The sequence below is a fragment of the Artibeus jamaicensis genome, unplaced genomic scaffold (genome assembly GCF_021234435.1).
Source record: "Artibeus jamaicensis isolate MK-2021 breed Jamaican fruit bat unplaced genomic scaffold, CSHL_Jam_final contig_233, whole genome shotgun sequence".
Classification (NCBI taxonomy): Eukaryota; Metazoa; Chordata; class Mammalia; order Chiroptera; family Phyllostomidae; genus Artibeus; species Artibeus jamaicensis.
This window is the reverse complement of record NW_026521486.1, coordinates 7,516,984-7,542,721: the sequence shown is the minus strand read 5'-3', so window position 1 is coordinate 7,542,721 and position 25,738 is coordinate 7,516,984. Positions and strand designations below refer to the sequence as shown.

General features: G+C 59.7%; 1 protein-coding gene across 1 annotated transcript; it reads left to right on the top strand.

Annotated features, from left to right (window-relative positions):
- The first annotated feature begins 1,691 nt into the window (after window positions 1-1,691).
- On the top strand, window positions 1,692-21,039 carry GGA1 (golgi associated, gamma adaptin ear containing, ARF binding protein 1). The gene is made up of 17 exons (XM_037160364.2): window positions 1,692-2,098; window positions 5,614-5,698; window positions 6,845-6,920; window positions 7,924-8,022; window positions 9,048-9,171; window positions 9,633-9,733; window positions 10,421-10,501; window positions 11,849-11,989; window positions 12,069-12,150; window positions 13,304-13,411; window positions 14,109-14,261; window positions 17,261-17,325; window positions 17,804-17,970; window positions 18,402-18,592; window positions 19,468-19,637; window positions 19,857-19,967; window positions 20,050-21,039. The coding sequence occupies exons 1-17, from the start codon at window positions 2,056-2,058 to the stop codon at window positions 20,158-20,160; spliced, it is 1,908 nt and encodes a 635-aa protein (XP_037016259.2). The 5' UTR covers window positions 1,692-2,055; the 3' UTR covers window positions 20,161-21,039.
- Window positions 21,040-25,738: the final 4,699 nt, after the last annotated feature.

Sequence of the window (25,738 nt, the reverse complement as noted above, 5' to 3'; positions counted from 1 at the left end):
ACACTCTCATCTTCCAGATGAGGTCACTGCTGTTCTGCAAATTGAATCGAGGCCATTCGAAAGGTCACAGCCAAGCAGAACTGGATTCGTCAGATTCCCTACGCTCCGCTGCACTTTAACCCTCCCAAGCACTGGGAGGGTGGAGAGGGTGCCACTCCCTGGCGGGGCCGCCAGGGGGCGACCGACTGCAACGACCCAGGTGAGCCAGTCACCGGGTGTCGGGGTGCAGGTGGCAAAGGCAGATGGGAAGAGACTTCAATAGAGGGAGAAAGGGCAGGAGAAAAGGCCCCTGAGGCTGGTTAGTCAGCACCCCCCCCCCAATATCTTACCCCTACTGTTGCCACCTGGACCTCTCTAAAAGAAAAACCTGACTTTGTAACCACCCGTGGCACCTCCAACATAGCTTAACAAAAAAAACAAAAAACAACAACAAAAAAACACCCTGAAACTAAACACAAGACCTGCATGATCTCGCCAGGGCCTAATTCCAGGTCAACATCCTTCGGAGCCATATTGAAATCATTTCAATTCCCTGAACTACATACTCTTTTCCCCTTGTGAACCCTGAAACGTTGGGTTCCCTCCATCTGTTAGGAAAGACAGATAGTAAACCAAGGCAGGGAGGAGGAAGGTGGTTGGGGGCCCACGGTGCCCAGAGGAAAAGCCCATTAAACAACTGTGGTTAATTGCCTGCCTCTGGTCACTATCTGTTTTACAAGGGGGTCCCGAGTGCTTACAGAGAAAGCCCATAAATAATTTGGGGTAGCGGCCTCAGCTTTAATTAACCGCCTCCTCTCATGTATCTGTTTTACAACAAGATGCACAAATGTGATCTGAAGCAAGATGAGGTTCTGGGCTAACAACCCTCCACACACACACTTAGATAGTCACAGCTGTCCCTGGGGGAAGCTGGCACTGCCTTTACCCATCAATCTATATGCAACTCCCTCACCCCCATCCTACAAGCTCTGTAAGTCCTCAAGACAAAAGACCTGACGCTTTTTGCTGCTCAAGTCCATGCCTTTCTCCCAGACCTCAGCAAGGTACACTCCCTTCCATCACAACTATCACGAATAAACCCTGCTTACATACTAACAGGCTTGCCCATCTGTAATCCTTACTGTATCAGCAAGAAGAATCAAGTTTCCCCCGCAACACACCTGGAATATCTTTTTACACCAGGTTTGCCTGGAGAAATCTGTCTTTCAGCTAGGTATCAACCTCTCCTAACAAGAAGCCCCTTATCCCCCAGGCTCCGGTTTGCGGTAGGGGCTTCTCCTGAGTTGCCAGTACCCAGTAGGCTTCCTCCATCACATTGTGTAATAAATATCTGTCCTTGTCTTTCCAATGCCGGTCAGAGAGCGTCGTGCATTAAATGATTGCAGAAGGAATGCAGGAAGTAGTACGGGGTTCAGGCTCCGACATTTGTGTGACCTTAGGCAAACTATCTGGCTCACGGGTTTGTTGTAAGAAGTAAATGTATCAATGTGCAAAAAGTGCTAAGAACAATGACTGGACCGCTGTAAGCAATTGACAAATTTTGACTCCTTGTTATTTTCACAGCAGCCAACAAATGTCATCGCCCTTTTAAGGGACCCGCTCACTTTATCAACTAAGCGGAAGTACACGCTCAGGGATCCAGGAGTGACCTCACAGCCCCGGAAGTGACCTCGGAACCCCTCAGAAACATGGTCGCGGAGCATTATTTTGGACGTGGTCACAGGCGTCTCCGTGACGCAGAACGAGTTAGAGCGTCCCACGGGGTTTTTACGGTGTCGTCCTGGATCCCTAGTTCCTCCAGTCTGAGCGCCTCGAACAAGAAGGCAGGCGGCGGGTCACGCTTGTGACGTAACGCCGCTTGGGGGAGGGGCTAGGGGAGCAGGTGACACTCTACACGAGTTCGTTCATATCTCTATGGCACCGAGCACTCGCGTGCGCCGCGTCCGAGCGTCTGGGCGAACGTTGCCCCTTTAATCGGTGAAGGGCTGGGCCGAAGAGGTCCCGCGAGAGCGAAGGGGGGCGGGGGGGCGGTGCCGAGGCTGGGGCCCGTGGCAGATGGAGCCGGAGATGGAGCCGGAGACTCTGGAGGCACGAATCAGTGAGTGTCCGGGAGGGGCGCGGGACGGGCCGGAACCGGAACCGGGGGCACAAGGCGGGCCCCTTCCCGGCGGGGGCGGGGTATGGGGCGCCCCCTCCTCACGCCCCGCCTCCGTCCCAGGAGGGGCGGTGCCCCGAGCGGGTGTTTCGGACCCTGGGACGAAGTAAATCCTACAAGCTGGGCAGCCCACCCATCAGATCCCTGGGCTGCGACCCCCGGCAAAGAGGGAGCTGCTGGCAACCCTGAGCCCTTCTGGGCTTCCGGAGATAGCAGCCTCCGATTCCTTCAGGCCCAGACTTGTCCGCCGAGGAGCAGACCCCCAACTCATTTCCTTGGGTCGCGAGAGGGAGCAAGCTAACGCAGGGCTACACCTCAGGCTCCGGAGGGACCCACCTGTCCGGGGCCCGAATCCTTCACTGTCTGGCCCTGAATGTCGTAACTCCCTCCTGTCCCATTCTTGAGCCTGCAGCTATTGTCAGGTTTGCTTGCTTCCCCTGTCCAAAAAGGGAGGACCCACTGATTCATCTGATCCTCCAAGCTCTGGCCACACAGTAAGAAACCCCCAAACCCTACAGACATGAAAGGGCCCGTGTTTGACTCCAGAAGTCGTGTCAACTTCTGAGTCCCTATCCTCAGCCCAGCCCCTCACGGTGCGCCGCCTCTCAAGACTCCTGTCCTTGCTGAACTTCCTCCAGAGGTCCCTGCACCCCTTTCCCCAATCCTCAGACACACTTCCGACTGCTACTCAGGCTTCTGAGCCCTCACACTTGCACTGTGCACCTGAGCCCCCTACGCTCCATTGCTGACATCCTTGCCTCTCACAGCCCCACTCCCGGACTCTGCTCCAGAAAGCTGTGCCTTCTCCTTGGGCCGGTACTGGACCCATGTCTGTGCTAGGGCCTCAAGGAGGCCTCTGGGCCCACCCTCAGCTCAGCCCCTTCACCCTGGGCACACCAGGGAGCTACAGAGGATCAGCAGAGTTGAACCCTGAGGTTAGCCCCAAAACTGCAGCGTCTGCAGGGATGTTTCAGCGTTGCCCTGGAGGAAGGAGGAGGAGAGGTTGGAAAGGAGGCACTCAGTGGCCATTAAGACTGTTCCAGAACGCCACAAGTGTCCAAGTCCCAGATCGGGCTCTGGTTGAGGGATATGACAGGATGGTTGATACAACAGTGTCAGGGTTTAGCAACAATGGAGACTTTCTGAGACTGGAGTCTGATCTGGGAAGCTGAGAGGAAGCAGCACACCTGGGCTTGGCAGTAGTTGGACCCCAATAATTGGAACTGACATTGTTTTTCTCTTTTTCTTCCCCTTTGTGCCCTAGCAAAATTGTAAGCTCTTCCCTTCTGGTGGTTAGCACTAAAAAGTAGCTTCTGGTGGGTAAACGATAACATTGTTACTACTGTGGAATAACACAGTGAAGTCACCCCCAGTTGTGAAACACACCCCTCCCTCCCTCCCTCCCTCCCTCCCTCCCTGGAGGTGTTCTCCCCCCCCACCTGTCAGGGAAAGTGTCCCCCCCACCCCTTCAGCAGGTAAGAGGACTGGGGGGTTGGGGCCAGCGCCAGAGAAGTTGGTCAGATCTCCTTGTACCCAGAGGCCCTCACTCAGAAAGATGCATGTCTTGTGATCCCACTGCTTCCTTTCAGCTCCTGACTCAGGAAATGTCTCTAGAACCAGCTTCTCTGTCCACAGTCAGACTCATGTGTCTTTGACACTTGAAGGGACTTCCTGTTTTATGGTCCCCCATCTGGGTGTCATTGACACCAGATGGGTGTCAATGAGAGGGTAGTATTCAGCCTCATCCTCTCTGACCTTAGACTGGTGTTCCCCAGCCTCAGGTCATGTTGGGGGGACTATGAGGCAGAGTCAATGGCCACACTTACAGAGGGTGCCTCTTGCTGATACCCTGGCCGGTCCACAGGGCTTATTTCCTCTGAGGGACTGGAGGGCTCTGCAGGGCTCCTGGAACAGAGGTTTGTACCCGGAAAGAAAGTGTCTCATTCAGATCTCCGCTCAGCTGTGCCAGAGAGTAGTCCCCCCACCCCCGCCAACACTTTCTGTACCTTTTCCCTGCTCTGTTCTTCTTTATAGCGCTTCACACCAGTATACAGTGTTTTGTGTAGGTTTGTTTGTCTGAGTAGTGTGTCTCTTGCTGGGCTGCGAGCTCCAGAAAGGGAGGGATTTTGTCTTGCTCCGTGCGGTGGCTCCAGCACTCAGAATACTCATCGAATGAGTGTGAGTTGAATGGACGGTGGCCGGGCACTGGGCTCCCAGGGCTCCTGGCCCCCTGCCACAGCACAGGACCCCAAGTGGGCCGCTGCCACAGGCTAGGTCTCCAGCCCCCTTCTGTTCACAGATCCTTCTCTGCCCCACCTTGGGGCTGTGTTCCATGCACGGCTCTGGCTCAGGGCTCAGGCTTGGGCAGAACTGGCTGGGACAGGGTGAAACTTAGAGACGGGCTCGGGGGAAGTAGTGAAGACCTGCCTTTGGCTGCTGCCTCAGCCTTATCCTGTGCAAAGTACTTCATCATCCCAAATCAGTCCATATTTCAGTCCAGCTTCACAATGGGGGAACAGAGGTTTGGGAAAGTTCGGTGACCTACTTGGTTGTTTTTAACCGACGGAGGTGAGGGAGGTGACTGCTTGGCCTTGTTTACCACCCCCTCCTTACCTCTCCTCCCTGCCCGCAGCTGAGCCCTCTTTCATTCATTGGTTTACCCAGGGAGATGGGCATGTGGCCGGTGTGGTGCAGTGGTAAGCTGGGCCCATGATCAAGGTCAGGTCTGAGGGACACAAAAGAAAGAGCTGATGCAGCAGTGCCAGCCTGGGCAGGAGTGGGGGTTGGCGAAGACTTCCTGGAGGAGGTGATACCTAAGCTGTACTCCTTACCAAGGCCCTTCATGCTCTGCCCCGTGCCCAGTTACCTACATCTCACACAGCCCTTGAGCTGTGCAGAGGCGTGCACACCCAGCCTGGTTAGCTCCCTCCAGTCCCTGCTTGTGCTGCCTCTTCCAGGCAGCCTCCCCTGATCCTGGGCTCAACTGAGTCCCCTCCTCCGGTGCCCGAGGCTCCTTTGCCTCCCTCTGTCTTGTACTGAGAGCCCAGTTCCCTTGGCCCACTTGCCAGCTGGGCAGACCCTTGAGGGAGGAACTGTGGGTTTGTTTTTCTCCTACCTCTGGATCTCCTCTGATCATAAATTCCTTGAGAATTGTGGGGACGCTGTTTCCAGGAGCAGAATCAGAGGTGTAATCAGACATGGCAGACACAGAGTTGTAGGGGCGGGGCGACGAGGAATAGGGGAACGGCCCCAAAATAGTCTAAACGTGGAACCCTTTGGGGAGAAGCTACAAAGGGAAGCTAGTGGATGCCTTTTTTCCACGGACTTAAATGATACATCAACACTCGGTCTCGAGACTATGGCAGCATGCCCTCTAGTGAGCACCCCTGCTGCTGGGGTAGGGAGTGAGAGGGAGGGATTCCTTTGCCAGGTCACTCTGGCACTCTCTCCTCCTGCAGACAGAGCCACGAACCCCCTGAACAAGGAGCTGAACTGGGCCAGCATCAACGGCTTCTGCGAGCAACTCAACGAGGACTTTGAGGGGTAGGTGGCTGTCCCCCTCTTTTGCTCATACTCACTGACACTTACTGTGGCCTGCTGCTGCTGCACATGCTCCAGATGCTGGCCTCAGTCAGAGACGTTTCCATTCTTCACGTGCTCACAAAGTATTGACAGCAGTGGGCACTCTTTGTGAGCCACCCTTGGGGGGGGGGTGGCCCTTGCTGGACCCATTTTACAGGTGAGGAAACTGAGGCTCTGAGGACTCAGCAGTTGCCCCAAGATCTCACAGAGAGAAGATGGTAGCCCCGAGCTTGTGAAAACACATTTTGGGGCTGCCCTCGGACTTGGAATAGACTGCCTGGCAGGGAGATCGGGGCAGATGCATTAGCAGCTTCCCCAGGTGGTGTTGAAGGTTGGGAAGCACAGTCCGATGCGATTCACCTTCTCTGCATGGCCCCCAGTGCGGGTGCTCCACTCGGGCAGGCCACACAGATGGTATGGCGTGTGCTCTGGAGGCGGGCTGCTTGGGTGTGACTCCCACCCCCTCTGTTAGCTGGGCAGGTGATTGAGTGCCTCTGAGCCTCCACTCCTTCAGCTGTGAAGTGGGACACCAGTGCCGGCCACCGCAAAGGGCTCTCGTGAAGCTTAGGCAGGAAAACGCATGCGAGACCCCTTGCCCACTGTAAGCACTCAGTCCATGTTGGCCATTACTGTCACTAGTGACGGGGCTTTTACAGTCTGGTAGAGGATAGCACCACTTCTGCCATGAAGCCGCCCTGGTTTCCCCAGCAGAATGTCCTGTGCCACCTGGAGTTCCCAGGGAGCTGTGTCTGCCCATGTCTCCTGGCACATTGTCGTGTTCTGCTCCCAACCCTTGAAGGCTGTGGTCATCTTTCCGTACTTGTCCCTGTGCCAAACCAAGGACATGGCAGGCCATAGTCCTTGGTAAAGCTGGCTGAGGGCTGAGCTCACACCTTGTGAAGGTCCCAGCCAGCACTCCCTGTCCGGTCCCACCCTGCCGTGCCACAGTCTCTGGCCTTGTCCTCAATCCAGAGCGGGGCCTGGGCCTTCACACCTGCCCTGCAGAAGCCACCGAGCGCTGCAGCCCTCGCAGAGCCGTGAGGCGGCCCTGCCCCGTGGTGCCTGAGCTCTCTGCCTATTCTGGCTCTGTCTCTTGCTCTCGCCCAGGCCTCCACTTGCCACCCGGCTATTGGCCCACAAGATCCAGTCCCCGCAGGAGTGGGAGGCGATCCAGGCCCTGACGGTGAGGAGAAGAGGGGAGAGGGTGACAGCCGTCCGCCAACCACGTGGATGGCGCCAGGGGAGGCTAAAGCCGAGGTGTTTGGGGTCCCATCAGTCTCTTCGGAGTTGTGCCAAGGTGGCCTAGAATGGGGGTCGCGGCCAGCCCCAAGGGCCCCAGGACATCCACTGGGCTGGCCTCCCATCCCAGGAGGGTCTCTTGCAGGGAGGAAGCCCCTTAGGGTCATTGGGTCCGGGGGTTTCCTACTCCAGCTGGGCCTCAGACCTCCAGGAGGCTGAGGTGGGGTCTCTCCCAGAGCCGCTGAGTTGGAACTGTAGCCCCTGCACCCCGGAATCTGCATGTTCCCAAAGCTCCCGAGTGCATCGAGGGGTCAGCCCAGCCTGTCAGTATCTCCAGACACAGGGTGGTACCGTCCTTTCCATGGGGGTTCGAGGAGGGACGCATGGGCTCAGGCAGAGGCCCCAAAGCTGTGCTCACAGCAGGCTGCTATGGGGTGCACTGCCTGTGGCCCCGGGCATCGGCCACACAGCAGCCAGCTACACAGCCAAGCTGATTGTAGGTGACAGGAATGAACGGTTTCCCTTTTAATAGTTATGTATTCGTTTTAACACATTAATTTTTTCATTTTTTCGCAAACGTACTTTAGTCCTGTGATTTCACAGATACATAACTTAGAGTAAGATAAAGGTAGGGGGTGCCAATGTAAGTTTAAAAAACAATAAAAGGAATATAGAAAGAAAATAATTTGCAGGTGGTACTCGGATGTAGCCAAGCAACAGAGGGGCTACAGCGCAGCTGCACGCGGGGCGTCGCCTGACTCCGCCCCCAAGGGGAGGCCATCCATGTCAGGGCCTCTGACCCGCAGAGTCCTCCTGTCCTCACCAGTTACTTTCTCCCTAGTAATACCCATCCTCGGGCTCCTGGGCTCCTGGCCCTGGCTGAGGAGTAGGAAGGAGGCCGCCTGCTCTGACCCCCCCCGGGGCTCCCCGCACCCCACCTCCCCTAGGTGCTGGAAACATGCATGAAGAGCTGCGGCAAGAGGTTCCATGATGAGGTGGGCAAGTTTCGCTTTCTCAACGAGCTCATCAAAGTCGTGTCTCCCAAGGTGGGTGCTCCCAGCCCAAGCTCAGAGCGGTGCCGTCAGATGGGTGGCTGATGCGCCTCACCCCGGGGCCTCCTGCTGGGGCTCCCACGCCTACTGCTGCCTCAGCCCCCTTTGAGTTTAGACCTGGCACAAACACAGGCCCTTCCTTCTGGGCCCCTTCACTCGGCAGAGTCCGGGACGGCTGATGTCCAGGACGAGTGCTTCCGCTGACAGGTGGTGGGCCAGCCCTGGAGCTGCTGGGTGCCAGGGAGGGGCCCCTGCGGAGAGTGCACGCAGCTGCCCCGGCACGGCACGGGCTGCTGTGTCTCCGAGGTCTCTCCCCGTAGACCCGGCATGGTGCCCACCTGGGTCTCTGGGTCTGTAGTGGAGGGTCTCCCTGTCCCCACCTCACAAGCGTCTCCCCTATAAGGCTTTGAATGCTGAGGCCCCAAACCTGAATGACAGAGCCTGCTGGTTCCAGATGGGCCACACCCCCAGCTTAGCCAAGGAATCCTCCCATAGGTCATGGACATGTGTGGTGCCCCTTGGGTCCCATCCCCTTCCCCCTTCCCCACTCTGACCTGCTGACTAGAGCAGCCAATGACCTGGCTGGCCTCCCCCTTCTCCCAGAAGGTGGCTGGTGTGAAAGCCAGTTCCTTCAGCCTGCGTTACTGCTGGGAGGCTGAGTGGGGCCCAGGGCCCAGCACTTCCACAGCTGCCTCTTCCCTGGTCAGTCAGGCGGTGGCTCCTCCCTGAGGTCACAGTGTTAAGCCTTACATGAGTGGGCACTGGGCCGTGCCTGAGCTCTGCATCCTCACTACGGTGCCACGGTTATCATCCACACTTAACAGTGGGGAAACTGAGGCACACGGTTCCCACAGCTGAAGAGTGACAGAGCTAGGCAGTGAGCTCCGTCTATGCCAGGCTGGGAAGTGAGGGCCCTTGGGCCAGGTCTCCGAGGGGCTTCCGGAGAGGTAACTAGGTTGGGGCTGCAGCGACCGAGGTCAGCTATTGTCAAGGGTCTCCTCTCCCCTTGGTCTTTGAAGTACCTGGGCCCTCGGACATCAGAGAAGGTGAAGAACAAGATTTTAGAGCTCCTCTACAGCTGGACGGTCGGCCTGCCCGAGGAAGCCAAGATTGCAGAGGCCTACCAGATGCTCAAGAAGCAGGGTGAGGCGCCGGAGCCGGGGCGCGGCACGTGCCCCTCCTCTCCTCCCTGAGCCGGGCTGCAGCAGGCCAGACCCTCGCTTCTGGCCACAAGGTCATGGGGCTACCCTTTAACTGCTCAAGAACATGTGGCCAGTGAGGCCTTGTTGTTGCTCTGCCTGAGGCTAGCTTCGGTGCAGAGAAGGTGGGTTTGGGCCAGGCGTCTCCTTAGAAAGTGGCTCCCATGGAGTGACCTAAAAATATAGGTGTCCAGACTCTTCCCCATGCAGTCCAGCACACCCCGGTCCGGAGCAGGCCCCGGTCCCCTGAGGTCTAGAGCCAGCACACTGGAGAAAGACCATCCTCCCCCTTCCTGCGCTCGCCCAGCCACGTCCCCGTCTCACCCCCACCCCTGGGCCTGGGCCTGGGCCTGGGCCTGGGCCTGGGCCTGGCCGACAGCCCTTCCCACTGCCCACCTCCTCCAGGGATAGTGAAGTCTGACCCCAAGCTTCCGGATGACGCCATCTTGCCCCTTCCTCCCCCACGGCCCAAGAATGTGATCTTCGAAGATGAGGAGAAATCCAAGGTGAGATGGGCGGTAGGGGCTCCAGGGCCCACTTTGGGGGTCACAGGATTCCGTTCCCTGGTCACCCTGCCCTTGGAGTAGAAGCTTGGGGTGAGCACAGCCACTGCAGCGGTGACAGCCGCCATCCATTGAGTGCCCCCTGCACACTGAGCACCCCCATGCGGTGCCCCCACAGGTAATAAACACCAGTGTGCTTCATGTCCCTGAGGCTGGTTTGAGGGCGTTGCGCAGGTTGACCAGGAGTTTGGGTGTTTTTACATCTGTGACCCTTTGAACAGTCATTTCATTAGTTTTTTGTTAAAGAAATGTGTTCATAAGTAAGAAATTAAACAGCACCAAAGGAGTAAGATGAAAAGTAAAAGCTCCTCTACCCAGGCCAGTCCCGGCGAGCACCCACTGCTCGGTTTCTCGTACACCCTTCCAGAGCCGCTCTATCGGTACTAGCAGGATGTCTCGCACCATTTGTTGAGAACCTGTTTCTGCCGGGAGCTGGTGGGGGTAGCTAAACGCACACATTTAGTGCAGCGTCCCAGTTGTCCTGTGGCCACCCCAGCAGGTGTCAGTAGATTCTCACCGTGTCTCAGAGAGCCTAGGTGACACACCCCACAGCCAGGAAGGGAGGAGCCAGCATGTGACTCCAGGCCCAGGCCTGCCGTCACGGTCACTGCCCTCTGTCCGTCCGCACAGATGCTGTCCCGCCTGCTGAAGAGCTCCCACCCTGAGGACCTCCGAGCAGCCAACAAACTCATCAAGGAGATGGTGCAGGAGGTGATAGCTGAGTCCAGGGCCCAGGGGGGAGGCGGGACGGAAGGGCTGCCGAGGTGGGGTTGGACGTGTACGTAGGGGGAACCCTGCAGTGACCCCGTAAAGGGCTGGCCCGGCAGTGAGAGGGCTGGCTGACCCTGGGGGACCACAGTGGACTGAGTTGCATCCCCCATTTAGAGGGAAGAATTTCCTAGCAGCTGAGCTCATCTGTCCTGGATGGGTGGGCTTCTGCAAGGTCGGCTCTCCCATAAAAATGAGATAAATTAGGCTTTACTACATTTGGAGTGTGTGTGAGAGAATAATGTGCATTTAGTTTATAAATAAATACAATGCTCGTTGACTTGCCATGGGTTTATGTCCCAATAAATCCATTGTAAGTTGAAAATATTGTAAGTCGAAAACATGATTAATCCATCTAACCAAACGAACATTATCACTCAGTTCGAACATTGGCCCAGTCCCCCTTACACTTGCTCAGAACACTCACTGGCCTAGGCAGAATCATGTGACCCAAAGCTTGTTTTTGACTGTCAGGTAGCGTGTTATGCATATCACTTTTGCACCATGGAAGAGTCCTAAGTTGGGGACCATCTGTATACATACATCATGGTTGCGTGCTAAAACGTTTTTCATTGACAAAGGCAAGTCATCAGAAAGGTTTGCAGTCCAGAGACCCAGACGGCAGTTCTGGGTGGTCTTTCAGAGGCAAGCTGCACGCCCTCTCAGCAGGGAGAAGGTCGGGGGCCGCCCTGCGCCAGGAGGGCGGACGAGGCAGTGGACAGCACAGCACAAGCCCCTTTCCCTCCGCAAGGGGGAAGCCTGCGTGGGAAGAAGGGTTGGCCTGTGTTGCAGGGGCACTTGCTGCAGTGGCCTCTCAAGCCCCCACTGTTTGCCGGGCATTGCAGACACTGAGAGGGGTGACTGCACTAGCATGTAGATGGCACTTGGTGACCTCTGAGGCCTTTCGTTCTCAAGTACAGGAACCTCCTTTCAAGGGACAAATGCAAGGAAGGCAAGGCTCATGGAGAACCACAGGTGTAGGACTGGGCCCTGGTCCTCCAGCATCCCCTGCAAGTGTGGAGGAAAGCCTGGGCCATTTCCGGAGATTCTGGCTGAGGGCCCAGGGAATTCTTAGGGGCCGGTGCAGAGGCCTGGGTCGGGGCCATTGGCAGGAGGACAGGAAATGAGCAGGGTTGGCCCAGGGCTTCTTGGACCAGACTGTCCTATCCAGGGCACGAGGGGCTCTTGGCTGCGTCTGCTCTAACACCCCAACGGCAGACACCGCCAACAGCGTGGTGTGGGCACTGCTTGGCTCGCAGCTCTCAGTGCCGTTTGCCGATGCCTCCCCAGGACCAGAAGCGGATGGAGAAGATCTCGAAGCGGGTGAGCGCCATTGAGGAAGTGAACAACAACGTGAAACTGCTGACGGAGATGGTGATGAGCCACAGCCAGGGCGGCGCTGCGGCCCACAGCAGTGAGGACCTCATGAAGGTGCGCCTGTCTCCACCCTGCCCCAGGCTACCCCAGGGCCCCTGCTGGCCCTGACCCCTCCTCATCCTGCTACCCCCAGGAACTGTACCAGCGCTGTGAGCGAATGCGGCCTACACTCTTCCGACTGGCCAGTGACACAGAGGACAATGATGAGGCCTTAGGTGAGCAGAGCTGGCCCATCCCTCCACCTTCTTCCCCACCTCCCCTGTGCCCCGTTGAGCACCTGCAGTTGGAAGGAACCACCACCAGGGGGCCCCTTTCTCCAGCACTGACCGTGGTTTCTCTGAGGTGAGGAAGAAGGAAGCCCAGAGCAGGGGCCCACGTGGTTGAGGGACCCTCGGGGCCAAGCCACTTACCTCATTTGCTGCCCACAAGCCACACAGGAGGAAAAATCGTTCCGTTTCACAGCAGGGGCTAAGGGAGGGCAGTGACTTGTCAGGATCACGGAGCAAAACAGTGCCAGAACCAGAGTGGATCAGGACTCTCCCTGCAGACACTGCCTCCCTGGTGAGGGTTATAGACTGAGAGCAAATCCCACAGGCCTGCGCAGTTCCAGAGCTGGGCCTGTAGCGCCTGCAAGGGCCACAGATCAGGTTCCAGTCCTGTTCTCTGCCCCCACATCAGCAGGGCCTCTTGGGCAGCCGTCTGGGTGCCATCTGAGCCCCTTGTTCAGCCAGAGCCCACTGAGCACCTCCCATGGGCCAGGGGCCTGGCCCCCGCCAAGAGGTTGCTGTTCAGGTTCCTCGGAGCCTTGGCTCCTCAGGAGGTGACACTGACGAGGGTCTAGTGTGTACCAGACACGTTTGTAGGCCCTCAGGAATGTGGCAGTGATCAAACTCAACAAAAGCCGTAACCTCATGGAGCTTGGAGCCTAATGAGAGGGGACAGACCATAAACCCAGGACTGAGCAGTGGCCGCTCGTCAGACGGTGCTAAGTGACGTGGAGAAGAGCAAGCAAGGAGGGGACTGCATAGTGTGGGGATGGGATTAAAGAAAGCCTCTGCAAAGGGACTTTGGGGTAAAGAGCTGAAGGCAGCAGCAAGGGGTGAAGCCACGCCGAGATCTGGGGTTTCTCTAGACCTCAGAGCGTGCGGAGGCCGGAGCGGGGAGTGTGCCCTGTGTTCAGGGGCCGGCCCAGGGCAAAATGGAGGAAGCAGTGGACAAGGAGGAACGGGGCCCTCAGTCTGAGTAGACGAGATGGGGCGCCTGCCATCCCACTGCCCTATGAGTGTTGGGATGGATGTGGGGTGCTGGTCTCCTTCCAGAGGCGCCCTCATTCCTTCACACCAGCCCCTCTCCTCCTGCCCATTCCAGCGGAGATCCTGCAGGCCAACGACAACCTCACCCAGGTGATCAATCTGTACAAGCAGCTGGTGCGGGGCGAGGAGGTCAACGGAGAGGCTGCTGCCGGCTCCATCCCTGGTGAGGAGGTGGCAGGAGAGTTGGGGGAGGGGCCTGCCAGGATGGAGGGAACCAGGGAGTCCAGGGTGGTATGACCGTCCCAGAGCTGGTAGCCGTGACCGCCAGGGAGACCTTGGCCCCTTAAGATGGGGAAGGCTCCCAGGGAGTGAGTCTGTGCCTAGGCTGCAGCTGTGGGGGCGGAGTCTGGATGTGGGACCGAGGGAGGGCGCTGAGGACCAGGCAGAAGAAGGGAGGCCTTTCTTTCATTGACAAAACAGGACCTGTTTTAACCCCCGCACCCCCAAGGCTTAGTTTAGTTCTCAGAATGTGGTAGGGAGGGTTTGACATACAAACATTCCAGCTCAGTTTCAGTGAGGGTGAAGTGACAGCTCAGGGAACCACAGAAGCTGTTAGAGTTGGCCTTCCGGGGAGAGGTGGGGTGGGCCGAGACACAGAAGGAGCAGAGTCTGAGCAAGGCCTCAGAGGATGGGTGGCAGCAGACAGAAGCAGGAAGTCCCTTCCAGGCCGAAGGAGTAGCATGTGCTAAAGAAAGGACTTGGTGGGCAGATTTAGGCGCAAAGACCAGGTGGCCAGGGAGGGGGAGGCAGAAGAGTTGTGAGGGGTTGGGGGTCAGTGTGCCGCCCCTCAACTCCCAGGGACCCCGAGGACCTAACTGTCCTCCCCCCAGGCCGTGCCTGACTCTCCTTTCCCACCCCAGGCAGCACCTCAGCCCTGCTGGACCTCTCTGGCCTGGAGCTCCCTCCCACAGGCTCCGCCTCCCCAGCCAGGCCCTCCTGCCCCGGGGACCAGGCCAACCCTGAGCAGCCCAGCGCCTCCGTCTCCCTGCTTGATGATGAGCTCATGTCTCTGGGTGAGCACGGGGCCAGGCCCAGATGAGGGTGGGCTCAGCTGTAGGTGGGGGCCGTGTGGGATGCAGCTGCCTGGACAGCCTGGTCGCTCAGTGTGTGGCTCCTCCCCCCTTGAGTGCTGTGGAGCACCGGGCAGTTTGACTGCTGAGGAAGCTGAGGACCAAGGAAATCAAGGAGCTTGTGCAAGGTCGGACAGTCAAAGGGTGGGCCTGGCCAGCCTGGAACCTGGTAAGCCAGTGACACCCAGGCTCCAGGGGAAGACACAGAGAGAGAGAGAGGTACCCCTGCAGCAGGTTAGAGCCTGGATATGGGTGCTGCCCAGGCAACAGTTCAGCCATGTCCCCACCTACCGAGAGGAAGAGAGAGCACCGAGTGCCGGCCCAGAAGCTCCAGGCCAGCTTGCGCCAGGGCACACCTCGATCAGTGACCCAGGCCTGTGTCACTACCCAGTGGGCTCTGGGCTCCAGAGCCTGACAGGGGACCAGGCTCCCCCTACCGCCCCACCCCGGGGGAGAAGCAGAAGGCGCCCAGTCAGCCCGGCAGTGCAGGATACCCAGCGTTTAGAGCTCAGGAGCAGGCGAGTGCAGCAGCACCCCTCACAGCAGCAGCCCCTCACGGCGCCCGAGGATGTAAGAATAGAGGTATGGTCAGGCTCCATCAGAGGAACCTGGAAGGGCGTGTTGGGAACCTAATCTAGAAGCCAAGAGTGAGACCAGGTTCTCCTGAGCCGGTTCTGAAGTGAACACCAAACCCGAGGGACCAACAGGAGCGATGGAGCGCTGGGGTTCCCAGGTTTGAGGGGTTCATCTCAGACCTCCCACCTCCACCCATCCTGCATGCTGGGGGCTGCGAACAGACTCAAGAGCAAGGGTTTCTGCAGGGCTCTGTGATTCTGAGGCCCCACCCTGAGCCAATCTGCTCCCCAGTTGGAAAAGGGAGAGGGGGGCTTGCAGTGATGGTGGGGAGGTGGAGAACCAGGTTCTGTTCCTCTCTGTGGGTCCTTGGGTCCCCCAGGTGGCACCCCTCTATGGAGGCTCCGCCCACAAGGTTGCTGGTGAGTCCCACCCACCTGCCCATCCTCCTGGGATGGGGGTCTGGGAAGGTTCTATGAAGAGGCCCCAGCCCTGGTTTATAGGGAGGTGAAGAGTGTCAGCGGCCACACGGTGCCTCCTGCTCAGCTTCCCCCACAGGGCCAGCACTGGGTGTTTGTTGTGTGTGGCTGGGCCCGTGGGTGGTGGTGGCAGAGCCACCTCCTCATGAGAAGTGAGGTGTGCTGTGCACTTCCTGTCCCCCTGTTGCTTCAGCAGAGGCGAGGGCTTCCAGCTTCCTCTGGTTTCTTCTCAAAGGCAAAGAAAATGTGGGAACAGGAACCAGAAGTGCCCAGGCAGCACCCCAGCTCCGGGAGGTGGAGGAGGCCCTGGGGCCACAAAGGGCTTTTCCTGACGGTTCCCTGTGGCAGGAAGGGGGGGCAGGGCAGGGGCAGCAGTGAGGACTTCCTGTCTTTCAAAGAGGGGGTGAGGCACTGTTGGGGCACAGCAGCGGGTCTGTCTGATTTATTACAGCATCCTCCAATGTGGGTGCTGCTGTGGTCTTCGTTTTACAGATGGGGCACCTGGAGGTTGTCATGGGGGGGGCGGGTCACACAGCTAAGTGACCGAGTGCTGTTTAAACCCCCACAGTAAGGCCATGCTCTGTCCAAGTCCAACTCTGCCACTTTCCAGCTCTGTGACCTTGGGCAAGTTACTTAACCCCTCTGAGCACCTTCTTTCCCATCTCTGAAAGAGGGATGAGCACCCCACTCCTGCCTTTTCTGGCTGTTTTGAGGATTAAGTGAGACCCAGGTCAGAAGTGCCTGGCTCTCTGTAAGGAATGTTCTCAGTCACCACCTGTGTCCCTGGTGGCAGAGTGGTCTGTCCAGGGGCAGAGACCCCATAGTCACCGCCTCCTGCACCTTGCCTTCGCTGGTCACATAACGCTTCAGGCTAGGGCTCGCTTATTCGGGGTTTGCTTATTCAGGGCCCGAGGGAGGCTCAGGGCCTGTCCCACAGAGCACGGGTGTGTGAGAGGAAGGGGTCTGTACCCCATTCCCATGCCTTCCCCCCAGCGTCCTGGCACCAGAAAAAGACCTGCCGTGAGGAGGACACTGAGCCCGAATGGGCAGGGGTTTGGGGGGGAGACAAAGAGCTGCCCATGTTAAGGTATCAGGGAGACAGGGAGGTGTCAGGGACAGACAGGAAGCCCAGCCTTCCCTGTGCCACTGATGTCTTGTCCACAAAGGAGTCACCCATTGACACACAAGTCCCCCTCAGGGTGACTCGTCTTCTCTGGGTAGAATCTGGTGTGAACGTGGCTGGGGTGTGCTTCAGAGCAGGTAGAGGTCAGACTGCTCGGTGACCTACTGCCCTCTTCCAATCAGCGGCCTTCCAAAGGTCCACAGCTCTCTCTGGCACCGCTCGGCCAGCCTTGCTGGCACGTGCCAGGGCAGGTGGGGCCTTCCCAGTCCGTCCCAGTCCACCCTGCATGGTATATGTCGGGCTACTACGGCCCAGCCAGCACCTTGCTCATGGCTGCTGCGACCCTGAGGCAGGCCTGGGCCCCGGGCCCCATTCACTGCACACAGTGCCCTTCTGACACTCAGAGCAGCCCTTTCAGTCGGCCACTGGTGGGCAGGATACCGACCCAAGAACCTCACGTGGTGTCTCCCACGCCCTGCACACACACCCCTCCCACCAGCAGCTGCCTGCTGATGAACGAAGGTGCAAGTCCTAATGTCTGTAGTTGAGTTGGCTCCTGAGCAGCGAGAAAGGGAGCGAGTGTGGGCCTGGAGAATGGGCCGTCAGGATTTTTGCTTTCTACTTCTGCTCTGGCTGGTTCCCTCTGAAAGTGCTGAAGTTGGGGGGTTCCCCCGTGAGCTGAGCCCCTCAGAGGAAGGGCTGTCTCACCAGCCCTCTCACCTCTGCCCCGGGACCCAGCTCCTTTACCTCTGTCTTGTTCCCTGCAGGCCTCAGTGACCCCACCCCGCCTCCAGGCCCAAGCTGGGATGGTGCCGGATGGAACAGCTTCCAGGTAGGAGGGACCGGGGACTGGCCTCGCCCTTCCTGGTGGCAGGGCAGCTGGGACAGGCGGCCCAAGGGGAAGTGAGAGGAGAGAGAGATGAATGGCGGCACCTGGGGCAGGGGGTAGCCTGAGGGCACACCACCAGCCCTGGGTCGGAGAAAGTTCCAGAGGTCCTCTCACCTCTAGGCACACCTCCCTGCAGTCTCAGCCTTGGGCCTCCCTTGGGTTGCGTTAGGGCTTCCTTATCACTCCTTTTCTCCTAAGTGACTTCGAGTGCCCTGGAACCTGACGGTTTCTTGAGCAGAGTCCAAGACCTGGCCCGTTCCACTAATGGCCCTGGAGTGAGAGGGGTCGGGCCTGGCGGGAATGTGGTCCCTATCCCTGCTGCTTGCCCCCAGGTGTCATCAGGGAGGGGAGGGGGCCTCCTTGGCAGCACAGGACAGAGGACATCTTTTCAGCCCGCCTCACCCCTTTGTATGCCCAACAGTCATCTGATGGCGCTGAGCCCTCTGCCACTGCCCCAGCACCCAGCACGGACAGCTGGTCCCCGGTGAAGGCACCCCCGCCGGTGAGCAGTGGTCTGGATGACCTGGACCTCCTGGGAAAGACCCTGCTGCAGCAGTCACTGCCCCCGGAGTCCCAACAAGTGCGGTGGTGAGGGCACACCCAGGCTGGCATCAGGGGAGCCCTCCCTGTCCCAGACCCCACAGAGAGAGGCCCCGTGCTGAGCCATCCCTGTGAGCAGCGGCCGCAGGGTGCCACCTTGTGCCCAGCACTGCGCTGGGCCCGAGGGAGGCTCAGGGCCTGTCCCACAGAGCACGGGTGTGTGAGAGGAAGGGGTCTGTACCCCATGCCCTCCCCCCAGCGTCCTGGCACCAGAAAAAGACCTGCCGTGAGGAGGACACTGAGCCCGAATGGGCAGGGGTTTGGGGGGGAAGACAAAGAGCTGCCCGTGTTAAGGTATCAGGGAGACAGGGAGGTGTCAGGGACAGACAGGAAGCCCAGCTTTCCCTGTGCCACTGATGTCCACAAAGGAGTCACCCATTGACACACTGTCACCCATTGACACACTGTCCCCCAATAAGGGAGAAGCAGCAGCCAGCCCCCCGGCTCACGCTCCGAGACCTGCAGAATAAAAGCAGCTGCAGCTCGCCCAGCTCCAGTGCTGCCGGTCTCCACACCGGATCCCCCGAGCCCTCCGGGCCACTGCAGCAGCCCGCACAGACTGAGCTCTCGCTGGCCAGCATCACTGTGCCCCTGGAATCCATCAAACCCAGTGAGTGGGGCGGGTGCATGAGTGGATACCAGCTGGGCTGGGCCAGCCCACTGCCCAGCAGTACCTCCCGTCTCGTCCCTTCAGGAGCTCTTTCTGGGGGAGCAGGTGGGAAAGTGGGGCTTTCTTCCCAGCTGGATCGGGGGCTCTGGACGAGACCCCTCTGCTCCCCAGCACTCAGCCTCCTCACCTGTCCCCGAGTGGCTGCAAAACTGCAGTGCACACTTCCAGTTACAGGCAAGAGGACTTGTGATAGGTGGCCCCTGGCTCCTCCTCTCTGGGGAGGCAGGGCCAGGACACGGAGGTTCGGGGCCTCCCAAGATCACAGAGCAGACCAGGAGAAGGACCCAGACCTAGGTCTGGGCTTCTCCCACCCAGGAGTAGTGGGGGCCCTGCACCAGCAGGCCAGTCTTCTCAGCCTCTTCCAGCTGGGGAACTCACTGTGACACAGGTGCCAGCCCTCTGTCCTCGGGGGGTGTAGGTCATCATGCCCCCATCTTACCAGTAAGGTGGGCCCTGAGAAGCACAGTGATGGGCCCGGGGTCCCACCGTGAGAACGGGGCCCCAGCTCTCCCACAGTCCTTCACTCCAGCATGCCAGGAAGCAGCCACACATGTGGCATCGGCAGAGGTCCACATGGGGCTGAGTTCCAGCTAGGTGTCTTCCCTCCACCATCACGCTACAAGTTCACACGCCCCTCTCGGGCGTCAGCCTGCCCCCCTGGCTGCACTGCTGTCGAGGCAAGGACCTAAGTTTGTGGATCAGTTCCCACATTCCTGGCCGACCAGTGAGCCCCTGATGTGAGCCAGGTGTGGGAGCTGGTCAGGTGTGCTGGGGCTCGAGTCCAGCACCTCCCACTGCCCCCACTCCCCTGCCAGGCAGCATGCTGCCCGTGACTGTGTACGACCAGCATGGCTTCCGGGTGCTCTTCCACTTTGCCCGTGACCCGCTGCCCGGGCGCTCTGACGTGCTGGTGGTGGTGGTTTCCATGCTGAGCACCGCGCCCCAGCCCATCCGCAACATCGTGTTCCAGTCAGCTGTCCCCAAGGTGACATGGTCATGCCTCCGTCTTCTCAAGGCAGGGTGACTCAGGGCTGGATGGGAGCCAGCTGGGAGCGGGGTCTCTCCCTCTTCCTGGGGGACATGGAGTAGAAGGAGAGGGCCCCAGGACCCCCAGAAGAGGAGCTGGCGGGTGGGCTGGGCCTGGTTCCTCAGGGGGCGGGGAAGAGGAGCCAGGGCTAGCTGCCCCTCCTGCTCCTGTCCCCAGGTCATGAAAGTGAAGCTGCAGCCGCCCTCAGGCACAGAGCTGCCTGCGTTCAACCCCATCGACCACCCGTCAGCCATCACCCAGGTCCTGCTCCTCGCCAACCCCCAGAAGGTGAGGGCCCAGCTGTGACGGGGCCCTGCTGGGGGTGGGGGCAGCCCCCGCTCCACCTCTGACTTCACCGTTTCTGCCCCAGGAGAAGGTTCGTCTCCGCTACAAGCTCCTCTTCACCATGGGCGACCAGACCTACAATGAGATGGGGGATGTGGACCAGTTCCCCCCACCCGAGACCTGGGGGAGCCTCTAGAACAGGGAGGGGAGGGGAGAGGAAGAGGGGACAACAGGACTGGCCACTGGGTAGCCTGCGTAGGAGGCAGTGGTGGCCCAGGACACCCTTTGTCCCCGCGGCCATACCCCCTCTGCCTGGTGCTTCTCCCCTCTCCCCTGTGGCCCCCTCCTTCTCTAACCCCCCCGTCTGCTGAGCCAAACCCAGCGGGAGGCCGGGCCTGGGTTTGCACTAATGGGGAGTTCACCGCAGGTGGGGGCCCGGAGCCGGGAAGGGCTGAGTGGCCCTGGAAGGACTTGGGGTCATTGGAGGAAGCATGGCTGCAGGGCAAGGGCCAGGGCTTCAGGCCTAGCCCCGACCCCAGCCTGGGGTGGGGTCATCCCCGCCTGTCCTTATGCCTTATGGGAAGGCCCAGCCATAACTTGGGGCCATGCTGGAGCCAGGGACCAGCTCAGGCCTCCTCTGCAGGAACTGGGTGACTGCGGGGCTGGCGCCTGGGCCCCCAGCTGTTTGCACTCTTGGTGTGTGGTTTGACTCTCAGCTCTTCCTTCTGGTCAGCCCCCTGGGGCTGCCTTCTCAGGGGGCCCAGTTGGGGGAGCCCCACCTGCCCTCTGGGGGACTCCCTCTTCCCGGGCCTCTTTGCTGTCAGGCCTCCTGAGGAGCCGAGGGGGCTCAGTGACTGCTGGCCCCAGGGCAGTGCCAGAGGCAAGGCCCCAGCTGGGGGCCCCAGGGCGCCCGGCCGAGGGAGGGCCTGCACTGGCTGCCTCGCTCCGTTCATCGGCCTTCTCCCCTTCTCCGGGCGGCTCGTCTCCGCGCAGCCACCCATCCGTGGGCAGATGTGGGGTCAGCGTGTGAGTGTGAGCAGGAGTATTTATGGAAATAAAATGCCCTTTTCCTGGACCAGCGGCTCTGCCCTGCTGAGGTGGAGGGGGACGGGAGGTGTCCAGGGGTGGGAGGTCCTGGGCTGCCCTGCAGACCGCTCTGCCTTGGTCTCTGGAGACCCGGCATGGTTCCTCTTCCCACCACCCAAGCCCTGCACAGGAAGAGGCCCCTTTTAGGGGCCCGTGGCCAGTGCTGAGTCACCAAAGAGGGCTCTGGGCTGTGGCGGGCCCAGAGCCGTCCCAGCTGGACGGGAGCTGGGGCTGCTCATTTCCTCCTGCGGCGCTCTGCCGTCAAAACACAACTGCCCTGCAGCACGGCCCCGAAGCCTCAGCTTCTGCCTTTCCCCAGAGGCCGCTCCCAGGAAGCAGGGTGCCGGCTGCAGCCCGTTTCTGGAGAGGCCTGAGAACCCTGCGATGGGCCCCTGCCCCACCCCCGGCTACAGCACACTTCCCCCTGGCGTTATCAGTGATTTCACTGGGAGGCTGGGGTCCGGGCCCAGGGACTGGCCGAGAGGCTTCAGCTGAGAGCCAGCCTCCGAGTGCTGAACTGAGCGAGGGGACTTAGTACAGGGAATCGCCCCGCTGCGTGCAGCCTGTCCTCCAGGCCACAGTCACTTCTGCTCCCAAGCAGACAGTGGGAAGTCCTGCACTGAAGAAACCAGTGTTGTTCCCCAGCCTGAACTTCGCCACCGAATCCCTTCCCTTAGACGCAGTTGAGACGTACTGGGGGACAGCCTGGCCCATGGGTCCCTAGAGCCCAGCACCTCTGAATCCCCATCTCCCATTTGGCAAATGGGCGCTTCTCTGTGCCAGGTGACACTGCGGGGCACAGGGAAGGCTCCTGTACATCTGCCATGCTGCCAATGGGACAGGAGTGGCACTTCCAGCTCCTTGCATGCTGGACCCTTGGACACTGTCCTCCCGGCTCCTGTTCCCCTCCCCCCAGGCAGACCCGAACACTTGTGACATCTCAAGAGACTAGTTAGAAGGTTCTTCCTTCTAAGTGAAACAACCACATTCCCTGCAAGGTCCCCCTAGGGTCCCAGCAGCACCGTGTAGAGCACAGTCCCAGGGTGGCTGACGCAGGGCAGCAGGCTGAAGTGGGGGAGGGGTGTGACTGCCCACTGGGAGCCGGACCGCTTTCGGTGGGGCCCCTGGCTTGCTGTGTTGCTTTGAGCAAGGTCTTTCCAGCTCTGGCCTTCAGGTTCATTGCTTGAAAAGGTAGGAGGGACCCTCTGAAGCCTGGGCAAAGGGTCCCCCAAGCTGCCAACGTGGAGTGACCAGAAGTTACAGGGACAGAGAGGCCCCTTCCACCTTTCAGACCTCCCTCCCTCCCTCGTTCCTAGTCTGTCCATCGAATTGTCCATCCTATAGGTGCCCAGGCAGCCCCTGGGCCAGGCCCGGCCCTGTCCTCAGCTCATAGCCCAGCGAGGTGCCTGTGAGCCAGAAGCAGCGCAGCCATGCTGACAGCTTGGAGGGAGGGGCATTAGGTGCCCAATGAGGCCTGAGTTTGTGAGGGGCCGGGCCGGGAGTTCCGGTCAGAGGAGGAGTCAGTCCCCCTGAGCTCTGTGTCAGCTCAGAGGTCCAGAGCCCAGCGCAAGTGACCACAGGTGGGAACGGGGCCACAGGGAGGGAGTGTGCTCTGCCCCTCAAGAAGCAACCCTCAACTGCCACTCCAGGAGCACCGGGACTTCCCAGACCTTGAAGCCACACTTCCACTTACTGCTTGTGCAGCTAGCAACAGCGGCTTTTTTTTTTTTAGCAACCGCAGCACACGGCTCATCTATTCTCCACAAGCCAAGAGAAACAAGCCGCCACTCGCCTGGGGAGCCTGTCCTGCTCTCCTGATGCCACTGCCCCCAGCCTCTGCAGGCCTCTGGCAGGGCACAGGCACAGCCCGGCAGGTGACAGGCCAGCCCCAGGCCTGGCGGTGCACGACAGCTGCTGTGTGCAGCCTCCCTTAATCCTGGTAACCGCCCCGTGGAAGTGGAACCTGAGGCTCAGGGAGTGCGTTGAATATAAAGGCCACCTTTTGTCGTATCTTTAGGACATCCTCTGGTGACGTTGGTATCGTCTTCATTTTAGGGCCCAAACAATTGCCACCAGCCTCCTGAGCCTATGCCACACTCGAACACACACACACTCAGCCCTGACGGCCGCCCTGCCCTGCGGCCGGCGCTGAGGGTTCGGCTTGAGGGCCATCTAGGTTGTGCCTCGGCCTCGCCCCAGGGTCTCCTGGAAGGACTTTTGCGGAGGAGGCAAGGAAGCCTTAGAGCCCCAGAAATCGCACCGCGGGCCTCACTGCTCTGGGTGGGTGGAAGCCTCCACTCGGCAGCACCAGCAGACCACAAACAAGCAATGTGTCAGAGTGTCTAAAAAGGCACACTTCTGCTCAGTCCTGCAGCCCCATAGCTGACCTCTGCCACCACCGCCTCACCGCCCAGCCACCAGCCTCCTGCCCACATCCTGCTCCAGCCTCCCCAGCAGCCACTTCGAAGACTGTCCCGGGTCTTCTCAGACGTCCTGTACCAAACCTCTGGGCTCCTGAAAGCAGCCACACGGGGAGGTGGGGGCAGGCGCCAGCACCTCTGGGCCTCTGGGCAGGCCCCCCCACCCCTGGCACCACAGGGGAGCACATGCGGGTGTTGGAGATCTGGTCTCAGACCTGCTCTCTAACTTGGCCTCGGTCTGCTTGCCTGTAAAATAGGGACGACGGCACCAACTCACCGGAGGACATGCTCGATAAAGTGCCTGACACTAGGGGCCACTGTCCCAAGGCAGCAGCACACATTTAGGGGCAGTGAGGCAGGGACGGGGGGATGGGAAAGGGCCATTGCATGCCTGACTGCGGACCAAATGAGAGACAGGGCCAGGCGCTGATCCAAGCGTTTTACGTGCCGACTCCCCGATCCTTACCACAGGTGGATGCTGTTACTATTAGTCCCACTGTACTGAGGAGGACACTGAGGCTCGGAGAGGCCACCTACCTCACCCAAGGTCGCCTGGCTAGTGAGAGGTGGAGCCCGGCCAGCTGGTCCATGCCCCTCAGCCCTGCTCTTGCTGTCCTTTGGGTTGGACACAGGTGTCCGTTGGTCTTCATTGGAGTTTCAAGTCAGCTGTTCTTGGAGCTCCATTGACCGCGGTGCTCGTTGCCAGGCCCTGGAGGCTTCAGTGTGAGCCACACAGGACCCAGCAAGGTCAACAACACCCTTGCAGTGCAGTGTGAAGGGCCTGTGGCTGGAATGGGGGTTGACTGGTGACTTCTGTACTCTCAGTTCTGAAACCACAATCTGAATGTCCACCGACTGACACATGACTGCAAAAATCCCAGGATCCAACCCATGGGGCTTCCAACCTTTCGGGATTCAACATCCAAGTGTGCTCTAGCTGAAATGCACCCGAAAATGTACCCCTCACCTACGCGAAAGGCACAGCAGCCTCACCCAGGCCGGACAGAGAAGAGCCCGGCGCCTTTCCCTGCAGGACCTGGGTCTGACTGCCGGGCAGCCTGGAGCCCCAGTGGCCTGACTACGTGGCTCAGGGCGTTTCCCTGGTGGCCACAGCTATGGCCCACAGGTATGACCGACCCCTCTCGGGGCTGGAGCTGGGGTTCAGGCCTGGGCAAATCTAGGAGGGACAGGAGTACTCAACAGAAGCCTTACCCTCAAGGACCTTCAGGACAGCTGGGAAAGTGGACAAGCCCAGACCCAGCGTCATTCAGGCCAAAGGTGGGGCTGAAGCAGGGTGGGGGCACCGTGCAGCCTGGAGATTTCCAAGATGGCAGGACGGTGGCAGGACTGGTGACACCAGTCAAGCTGCTGGCCTGGGGGTCTCCAGTCCCCTGATTCTGCACACAGTAGGTTGTCCCCACAGCGGAGATGGTAGAAACTGAGCTACCGCAAATTTCTGGGTTCCGGCTGGCGAGGAGAGTGGAGGGCACGGGACAGGCCCTGCCGCCCAGCCCCACATTTTAAGAAGCCAGATCTGCCCTGGAGTCTGATGTCTCCCTCCACGGAGGCATCCTTCAAGCCCGGCCCCCATTCTAGAATGCCTTCCAGGTGCCTTCCGGCTGGGGGAAGGGCAGTGGGCAGGGGCACCGTGCCTCATCCTGGCCTGAGCCTTCGATCCAGCAGCCTCCCCACTTCTGGCCAGGCTTCCACCCAGGTGGGAGCCTCCAGTCAGGCAGCAGGGGGTATCGTTCTCCATCCCTCCCCACCCCTCTGAGGCCTGCCTGGCTCTCCCTGTGGGGAACAGAGGGTCCAGTGGGTGCCCACTGTGAGCCAGGCCCAGTCCTGGACACTGGAGCACTAAGGTGCCTGAGGTCCTGCCCCAGAGAAGTGCCCAGTCTGCCCACCCACACAAGTAGGTGCTCAAGTGACCCTCAAATCGAGCTGGAACTCGAGCAAACCAAGGCGTGGTGCCTGCCCTGGCTGGTGTGGCTCAGTGAATTGAGTGCTCACCTGCGAGCCAAAGGGTCGCTGGTTCTATTCCTAGTCAGGGCACATGTCTGGGTTGCAGGCCAGGCCCCCCGGGTAGGGGGGCACAAAAGCATGGTGCCTGTAGTAGGACCCCTCCCTGCGCTCCTCCCTCTTCCCCAATCCCTGGGCTCCTGATGCCTAAGGGGTGCAGGTGCTCAGAGCAAGGAAAGCCTACTGTTTCCCAAAGGCTCTCATGTGTTAACTAGCAGTTATGGAGCACCTGCTGTATGCACAGCTCTG